This window comes from Patiria miniata, unplaced genomic scaffold (assembly GCF_015706575.1).
Source record: "Patiria miniata isolate m_02_andy unplaced genomic scaffold, ASM1570657v1 HiC_scaffold_18, whole genome shotgun sequence".
In the NCBI taxonomy this organism is placed as follows: domain Eukaryota; kingdom Metazoa; phylum Echinodermata; class Asteroidea; order Valvatida; family Asterinidae; genus Patiria; species Patiria miniata.
In genome coordinates this window covers 2,630,674-2,640,381 of record NW_024037056.1, presented here as the reverse complement: position 1 = coordinate 2,640,381, position 9,708 = coordinate 2,630,674, and the positions used below count along the sequence as shown (strand labels likewise).

General features: G+C 43.3%; 1 protein-coding gene across 1 annotated transcript; it reads right to left on the bottom strand.

The window, feature by feature from the left end:
• Positions 1-1,655: 1,655 nt before the first annotated feature.
• On the bottom strand, positions 1,656-9,048 carry LOC119725019. Its single transcript, XM_038196383.1, has 7 exons — positions 8,982-9,048; positions 6,223-6,396; positions 5,437-5,531; positions 4,727-4,892; positions 3,840-4,100; positions 2,157-2,411; positions 1,656-1,687 (listed from the first exon to the last, which is right to left on the bottom strand). Exons 1-7 carry the CDS (start codon positions 9,046-9,048, stop codon positions 1,656-1,658), a joined length of 1,050 nt encoding a protein of 349 aa, XP_038052311.1.
• Between the last annotated feature and the right edge of the window lie 660 nt (positions 9,049-9,708).

Genomic DNA, 9,708 nt, shown 5'->3' with positions numbered 1-9,708 from the left:
TAGGTTGATTGGCTTGCGTAGTTGGCCCGTCTGTGGTAGGTTGACTGGCTTGCGTAGTTGGCCCATCTGTGGTTGGTTGATTGGCTTGTGTAGTTGGCCCGTCTGTGGTTGGTTGATTGGCTTGCGTAGTTGGCCCGTCTGTGGTAGGTTGATTGGCTTGCGTAGTTGGCCCGTCTGTGGTTGGTTGATTGGCTTGCGTAGTTGGCCCGTCTGTGGTAGGTTGATTGGCTTGCGTAGTTGGCCCGTCTGTGGTAGGTTGACTGGCTTGCGTAGTTGGCCCGTCTGTGGTTGGTTGATTGGCTTGGGTAGTTGGTCCCTCTGTGGTTGGTTGATTGGCTTGCGTAGTTGGCCCGTCTGTGGTTGGTTGATTGGCTTGCGTAGTTGGCCCGTCTGTGGTTGGTTGATTGCCTTGCGTAGTTGGTCCTTCTGTTGTTGGTTGATTGGCTTGCGTAGTTGGCCCGTCTGTTGTTGGTTGATTGGCTTGCGTAGTTGGTCCCTCTGTGGTTGGTTGATTGGCTTGCGTAGTTGGTCCTTCTGTTGTTGGTTGATTGGCTTGCGTAGTTGGTCCCTCTGTGGTTGGTTGATTGGCTTGCGTAGTTGGCCCGTCTGTGGTTGGTTGATTGGCTTGCGTAGTTGGCCCGTCTGTGGTTGGTTGGTTGGCTTGCGTAGTTGGCCCGTCTGTGGTTGGTTGGTTGGCTTGCGTAGTTGGTCCCTCTGTGGTTGGTTGATTTGCTTGCGTAGTTGGTCCCTCTGTGGTTGGTTGATTGGCTTGCGTAGTTTGCCCGTCTGTGGTTGGTTGATTGGCTTGCGTAGTTTGCCCGTCTGTGCTTGGTTGATTGGCTTGCGTAGTTGGCCCGTCTGTGGTTGGTTGATTGGCTTGCGTAGTTGGCCCCTCTGTGGTTGGTTGATTGGCTTGCGTAGTTGGTCCTTCTGTGGTTGGCTGATTTGCTTGTGTAGTTGGTCCTTCTGTGGTTGGTTGATTGGCTTGCGTAGTTGGCCCGTCTGTGGTTGGTTGATTGGCTTGCGTAGTTGGCCCATCTGTGGTTGGTTGATTGGCTTGCGTAGTTGGTCCTTCTGTGGTTGGTTGATTTGCTTGTGTAGTTGGCCCGTCTGTGGTTGGTTGATTGGCTTGCGTAGTTGGTCCTTCTGTGGTTGGTTGATTGGCTTGCGTAGTTAGCCCGTCTGTGGTTGGCTGATTGGCTTGCATAGTTGGTCCTACTGTGGTTGGTTGATTGGCTTGCGTAGTTGGTCCTTCTGTGGTTGGTTGATTGGCTTGTGTAGTTGGTCCTTCTGTGGTTGGTTGATTGGCTTGCGTAGTTGGTCCTTCTGTGGTTGGTTGATTGGCTTGCGTAGTTGGCCCGTCTGTGGTTGGTTGATTGGCTTGCGTAGTTGGTCCTACTGTGGTTGGTTGATTGGCTTGCGTAGTCGGTCCTTCTGTGGTTGGTTTATTGGCTTGCGTAGTTGGTCCTTCTGTGGTTGGTTGATTGGCTTGCGTAGTTGGTCCTTCTGTGGTTGGTTGATTGGCTTGCGTAGTTGGTCCCTCTGTGGTTGGTTGAATTGTTGAAGGTTCAGCAGTAGTCGGTGTTGATTCTGGTTAAGAAAAGCACACCCAACACTGTAACATCTTACATGCATGTTCGACCGGCATTAATTATTTAGTTCTTAATGACTGGCCAGTTGCTTCCACCTTGATTTACAAAGATGACAACAAATGCTATCTGTATAAAAGACAAGGTTGATGTGTTGATCTATGCAGACACGCTTGGTGCAAGGAATGCCCGCTGCATATACAGTAGAAAATGGAGATCCTACAATTTCCAGTATCTGATGGGCCAAGTGACCAAATTTATTTGAGAAATAATGATGCTGCCCAACATATCAAGATATATCTCATTTCAAGGGGCCTTAAATGTACGGAGATACTAGATGTAAATTGGAATTCCAACTCTTTCATATTTCCTTCCAAAGGGTCCATTTTTCTAATGTAATTAAAGTTTCATTTTTGAAGCTACCCAGATGACATGCAGTTTTCACGATTTCTTTTTCGTGGGAAAAGAGGAAATGGACCATTTCAAATGATCCTCACACCAAGGCTCTTGGAGGCAAGGCTGAGTTAGGGCAGAAGAACTCCTAATTCAGAAGCGCATAAACTGTACCTGTAACGTCAAATGTGAAGCTCTCTGCTGCCGTGCAACCATCCGAGTTAGTCACGTTGCAGGTGACTGTGTGGGATCCAAGACCAAAGTCACCCCCGGTCACACTCAGACCGGTACCATCGCCAGAGTCTGAGCACGTGATGGGCTGAGCGTCAGAATTTGTGGCGGTTACCTCGGCCCAAGCCACTGTGACTGTTGATTGGCCTGTCCCGAGAGTCTGGGTGCTAACTGTCGGTACTGTCAGAGATGGAAGAGCTGTGGAAATAAAGCAAAAACACAAGAACATTGTTTACCACAAAGGATAGGTTTGAAGGAATATTATGACGTATATTTTCCGTGACAGTGTAGTTCTGAAAATAACGGGAGGTGAGAAGTGTTCTTGACATTTCGGAGAGTGTACTCTAGCCATCCTCAGAACAGGCAGAGTACATTGTCACAAACAATCTATGTTTTTACCAGTGATTGTATCCATCATAACCTTACAGGGTAGTGCGTGTCGAAAGATAGCTATGGCACTTGTTCACAATAAGAATGGTGGAATTTACAGGCACTGATTGTGTAACCAGTGAAAATACTAATATATAAACATGTTCTGGTAACTTTTGCCCTTCACCGATATATACTCAGTGTTTCAAGAAGTGGGTCCCACATACTGAAAACACGTAAAGTTACAAACGACATAATGTGATTGGATCATTCTCTGCTTCAGTTTATTTCGTTTATTTCATCCCACTGTGTTGTCATTTCGTGTGGATTCCATGCTTGAGAAACCCAAATGGTTACAAAGAGACAGGCAAGAATCTTGAACGCACTGCTGCCATATGCCTGATGCTTGTGCAATGACTATTCAGGTTCAGAATACAATCAGAACGCTGCACTCGGCAATATTCATGCCTGAGCCAGTTAACATGGTTCCTTGAGGGCTACTAGAAACAGAATAACTAGGGACAATAGACCACAAGTCAGAGCTTCATAAGGAATACACAACAGAGTTTAAATTGAAAAAAAAAGGATATAAAGAAAACAAAGGACTTACACACAACTACTGTATGCTGTGTGTGTGTGGGCGTGTTCATCTATTCAAACCGTGGGTGAAAAATACCAGAGAACAAAAAGAAAACAATATCGTCCACGGTTCCCAGCATGTGTCCGCGATTGGGGTCGTGTACAAAACATATGGGAGTCTTCCTAAAAAGTACAAACAATAGAGGGACAATAGGACGTCCATGATCGCCGGTGTGAACGCGAATGTATGTACGTGTTCTACATAACCCCCCGAGGACCGACACACAGGGAGAACAGATCCTTTCGGTCCTTGGGCATTGGGTATTTGTTGAAAATGGTCTTCTGTAGCTGGTTTGTGTGCCTAGTCTATGGGAGAGCATTATAGTACAGGGACAGAGGTCGACACAAAGCATTGTCCTCGGGAGTATAGTAAAACTAGAGTGTGTGCACACGCAGTGTACCAGCACAAAGTGTTATCACAAGTGGTCACGAAGTGCCATGTACATCATGCACAACATTCACCTGAAAACCAGTTGTTTTTACTATTCCAATCATTTTTTTTCTCCAGTAAACAAAACATTGTATTCAACAAACGGCCTTTCATTTGTAAAGGCAGTCTCATGATCTTATTGTTGACGAAAACATGGATACTGGTGTTCCCATTTAAGATATTTTTACCTGTGACATTGAAGGTGAAACTGGACCAGTCCATGGTTCCATCCATAAAACTAGCAGAGCAAGTGATTGTGTGAGACCCTAGTCCAAAGTCTCCCCCGGTCAGAGAGATGCTGGCTCCATCTAGCGAGTCAATACAAGTGACGGAACCAACGACGATAGTCCCAGGCTTCAGGGCAGTAACTCCTGTCCAGGTCAGCGAAACATTTGCTTGGGCGGCATCAATACATTGATTCTCCACATCTGGCACAAGCACATAGGCAGCTGTGAAGTGAACAACAGAACAGCGAAACATTTTGCGATCAAAAACAAGCCGACACAAGTATGGGTGTTGCCTTTTGTCCTGACTTTAGTCAAGACTTTGTTTTTTGCAAAACTCTGCACGTAACAAACCTTATCAACCCAACTGCCAATCCACTTTTGGAAATCCACCTATAGACACGGCCACAAATGACTGGTCATCAGATTGACTGCAACAAGGATTTTCAATAGTTTTCTAAAGTGTAAGACATTATGTGGATTTCTCTAGACTCAGACTAAGTAATAATGAGCTAACACTGAGATACTGGCAATCTCCAAACAAACATTCCAAAATTAATGCATTTAATCTCCATTACCCTGGCAGATTGGGTTTTGAGAGATTACACTTGGACATTTTTGCCACAGGTCTAGGCTAGTAATTGTGAATGAGAAATGTGTATTTTCCAGTAAGCAGGAGCATAAATCATCATTTATGAACTTTGGTTACAAAAGATGACTGCAGTATTTTGAGATCAACGTGTTCAAGATATTGGTATAGGTTGCCTATTGTTTTATAGTAACAGTTTGTAGTGGTGGTTATTTAGAAATTCTTTAAGAGCTTTGCAATGAATCTATAACCCTTGACTCACGTTCGCCACAGATGTAGTTGTTCTTTGTCATGCAGCCGTCATCACCCCATGCATTGTCTCTGTCAGTCATCTCACCACCTTCATCCTTATATATAAACACACAATCTTGCCCTTTTCCTCCATCTGGTTCCGCAGGAGATCTATTTGTATTCCAGAAGAACACATCCTACACGAGAAAGAAAACAGTAAACAGTTATGGTGAAATAATAATTCACTTTTACAATATTTTCCATTAAATGGCCTGAAATTTGATGAACAAAAACAAAGATCCTGCCAATGCATTGTTTTGTAAGTTTATATAATATTTTTTTCGTAATCCAGATATGGAAATGCTGTTGCTTTTTTTTTTTTTTTGGTTGCTTTTCAAAAACATTGGTTTAATTAAGCTCTTTAAGCTGATTATTTGTTTTTCCTCTGGTGTTTTGTTAGGGGGAGGGTGGCTTCTAAATAAAGGTTGATTTTGTTTTTGTTAAATTGTATATATATGCACACACGCTACTAACTAATATACCAATTTGTTCAGCCAGGCTCTTACCACAGTTTAAAATACATGTTCGCATAGTTTTGCGAGGCACAATATGATGGGGGGGGGTGCTAAGAAGCAAGCAACAGCGTTTCTCTGTTGGCTATAAAGGTGTGTGTGCAGGTACACCTGGATATCTAATGATGTCTCCAAAAAAAGAAAGAATAGATGTTAACTAACAACTAACCCCATCAGTGCCATCGATCCAGGTATAAGCACCTTCAGCATCAGCATCAGTCAATCCAATCCAATAGCCAGTGTTGGTTTCTTGCACAATGGTTTCTGTAAAACCCAAAAAGACATTACAATTAACAATGTAAGTCAACGTAATTGCCATCTTAACGCACATATCACTTCGGTGTGTGTAGGTGTAAACATACTGCAAAGACCAAGCCCAACACCCGACTCGGGCCAAATTCTAACTTCAGCTTGAGCGTGAAACAAGCACAACATACAAAGCTATTCATTTGTAAGGAGTTGTTGCCTCTAAATGTTCTAAAACCAATTAATTCGTTTAAGGACATCATATTCTTTGAAAAGTCTTAGCAACCTCGACTTCATGGGCTGCATGCTCATTCCTTCACTAACCCCGGCCCATGTAGAATACGAAAATGATGCTGATTGACAATTCAGAGCGTTTTTGTACACGTACAAATGTATTTGGAAGGATGCAAGCCCTGTATTTATTCGCCTTGTCTCCTGCATGTCATGCTAGTACAAAAGTTCTGTTCAAGACTGCCTTTACAAAATGCCTCTAAAGTCAGGCAGGCAGAGGTTTTTTTGTGTTGTATACGTAAGAGGGATTACGTAAGAGGGATACGTAAGAGGGATTGAAAAGTCACATTTCAAACAAAGTGCCGTAAGCAAATGCAAAGGTCTGGCTACAACATATTTTGGCTTATACTCACTAATATATAATTCAATACATGTCGAGTATCCACAGCTAATCCTGCAGAGAAGAGTTAATACTCACCGTATACATAGTACTGTTGCTGTGCAGTATGGATGCTGGCAAGATGATGCCCACCGTCTTTCATACAGGCAGCCTCAGCGTCACCCCAATCCAATCTGTCTCCTTGCGATTCAAAGTAGACCACATTGAAGCAGAAACTTCCCTCTCTGTGCCAGCCAGCTGGACAGCAATCACCTAAAGATTACAAAATCATTTGACATAAACAAAATTGACTTGGGGGCGGGGGGCTTGCTGGACATCACAAGAACACTAGGGGGCTCTGTTCATGATACATCTTATGTATGCTTATGCCCCTTAGCCTCACATCATAACGGCAAATTTAATTTGTACCTTTTTCAACATGGGTACTTTTTTTTTGGCAGGTTCGAAAAGTACCTCTGAATTCGCCTTTTTTGTTCCTCACCACGAAAAAGTGTGTGTGTGGGGGGGGGGGGGGGGGGTATGATCAAATAGTCCCCTACCCCTGATCCCATCGGTTGAGACAATTTCAATGAGGTATTTACATGAGATGACTTGAAGGATTCCCCAAAGCTTATCACAAGCCCAGGGTACGTACATCACCTTTAGTTTAGTGTTCTCAAAAGACTTGAAATTGAATGTTGTCCTCACTGGCACTGCTGTGAACAACACAGCTAAAACAAACCCCGTGTAGAAATTCGTTGACCGTATGTGCCTGCTGTGAATGGGCTCAAACATTTCTATCTGCTCCATGAAACCGACCCAATAAAAATGTCAAATTCCTTACGTTAGGGCTAGGCCAAAAAAAAGATCTCCGGTTTCTGGTATGGAGCTTGCCCAAAAAGTGGTGCGGCGATGCGGCTTCTTTTTTTTTTTTACCTGATTTTTTTGCTTCAAATGGTGCCCCACTAAACTTAGTGCAAATATATGGGAGTCCAGAGAGGCCACATAAAGCTTATTCTCGACCATAACCCAATCTAAAAACACGTTAAAATTGTGCAGCAGCAGGATTCCAGTCAAACCAGTGAGTTTGGCGGTTTTGAGACATCATCTTTCATTGAAAAAAAAAACTTTTTCATTTTGCCGACGCGCATGGCTACGGCGACGCGCGCGCATACCAGAAACCGGAGACTTTTTTTTTTTGGCCTTACTGACCAAAAACGGAAGGAAGGTATCAGTGACGACTGTTCATCGCTGAAGTAAAAAAAAATTATGAACGGCAAACCGGCCTACACGAAACATATCTCGAGATCAGCGAACGGGGACACAACACACTGACTTAATTCCAAGCCGGCTTTTGTTCGTGTGTCACCGCCCGAAAAACAAAGCCATAATAACGCAATAGTGAAAGTAAACTGACTTAATGACGTCAGCAACTTTTCACTGTGAAAAAAGATGTACCAATTGCAGTATAACAGAACAATTAAATGCTGAGTAATTAATCTCCATAAATGTGTCTGTTCGTAAAAACTCAAAATCCCACACGCCTGCTGTTTTGGCACATTGCCAATACCCACTGCCCATACCCTTTGTGCGAATTCGTCTCTTCGTGAAAACTAATAATCCCACAAGAGCGCCCTTTTGCTTAAATTCCACACGCGCGTTGTTTTTGCCCCATAGAACGTGACAGAGTTTGAATTTGTCTCTTCAAGAAAACTCAACAACAAAGAAGAATCAGTAGTGATTGTCATGATTTGATTTTGACGAAAAAAAACTTGGCCAAAATGTTCGTTGCTGTTCACTTAACCGATTTCGGCCGAAAAAAAGGAATTTTGAAAAATGTTTTTGAGCATGCATAATTCGTCCCTTCGTGAAAACGCTGACGAAGTGCAGCTTTGAAGGTTCTTTGTATTTTGAGGGATGTTATTACTGGAAACGAACAAATGCATGAACTGCAAATGATCCTATGCCTTTAAATGATAGACGCGTAAATAATCTGAACACTGAATCGTCTTGCTGACGAACGTTACCTCAAAACATTCTTGCCATCTTTTGTTTAAACTCCACTGCGGATGTGCATGTTGTAGGCCCATGAAGATGTATTTTGCACTTCAGTGAACTAAATCTTGGGCTTTAAACGTTAACAAGAAGCCACTAAATAACAATGCCATTTCTAAGCTTCATCTTGTCGTCATCTTGAACATCAACTTGTCGTAACAATTTTGACGACTGAGGTGACGTAAAGAATCCGTCTAAACCGGTAAACTTTAAGCAATATGGCATTTTTTGATATTCTACCATTTTACTAAATGATTTCCTCTACGTTTTCTGCCGCATTTCAATTTCAAGACACACAATTGAATTGTTCGTTAATTACGATAATTATACAAAGTGGCGATACTGTGGCAACGGTGGCGAATCTGTGGCGAATCTGTGTACCAACACAACGCTAGATAATAATAGGCCTATACACACGACGATTGTGCGTACTCCGAATTATTTTTTTTGACGAAGTGACGAACCTTTATAGTATACGACAACGGAGATACAGCAGGGTTATTTAACAACTAGGCTATCGCATCAGTTTTATATTGTTCAACTTTGTTGGGGGGGGGGGTAAAAATGTATATGAAATTGCGATTTGAAAAATTAACAAACTTCCGACGAGTTTCTCAGAACTCGGTTTTGTTGCTGTGTGGGCGTATTCTTGTCCACGTGAAATTGTTCGTTTGCGACTGAACCACTCGCAATGTGTTACAAGACGCAATACTACGATGAAAATACCGGCAATGTTGCAGTTCGGGGTCACTTTAAACGCAAAGTAAAAGAAAGAACAAACAGAACACACAAAATTACATTACCTGCCAGGATCGTTGACAAAAGGAGAATTGCCCGGAGGAGCAGTGGCGACTTAGGATGCAAATTCATATCCACGCCTACGTGTACACTGTTAAACTAGTTCAACTTGCTTCAAAGTACTGTTTTCAATCACTTTTTTTAAAATAAGAAATGGAAACATCAGCAACCGTCCGTTCCTCACTCTGTGAGATAAGGTTGTGCAGTTTCCACCCAAGAACGAAGAGTGGACAAACTCAACTTGTGATAAGCTGGCAAACTTTGGACAGGATTCTGCTATCTGATTGGTCCATCCTCAGACCCCCCATGGGCTGCCAGTGATTGAGTACCTAAACTTGTGATAAGCTGGCAAACTTTGATGGACAGGATTCCGCTATCTGATTGGTCCATCCTCAGACCCCCCATGGACCGCCAGTGATTGAGTACCTAAACTTGTGATAAGCTGGCAAACTTTGGACAGGATTCCGCTATCTGATTGGTCCATCCTCAGACCCCCCATGGGCCGCCAGTGATTGAGTACCTAAACTTGTGATAAGCTGGCAAACTTTGATGGGCAGGATTCCGCTATCTGATTGGTCCATCCTCAGACCCCCCATGGGCCGCCAGTGATTGAGTACCTAAACTTGTGATAAGCTGGCAAACTTTGATGGACAGGATTCCGTTATCTGATTGGTCCATCCTCAGACCCCCCCCCCCCCCCCCCAATGGGCTGCCATCAGTGATTGAGTACCT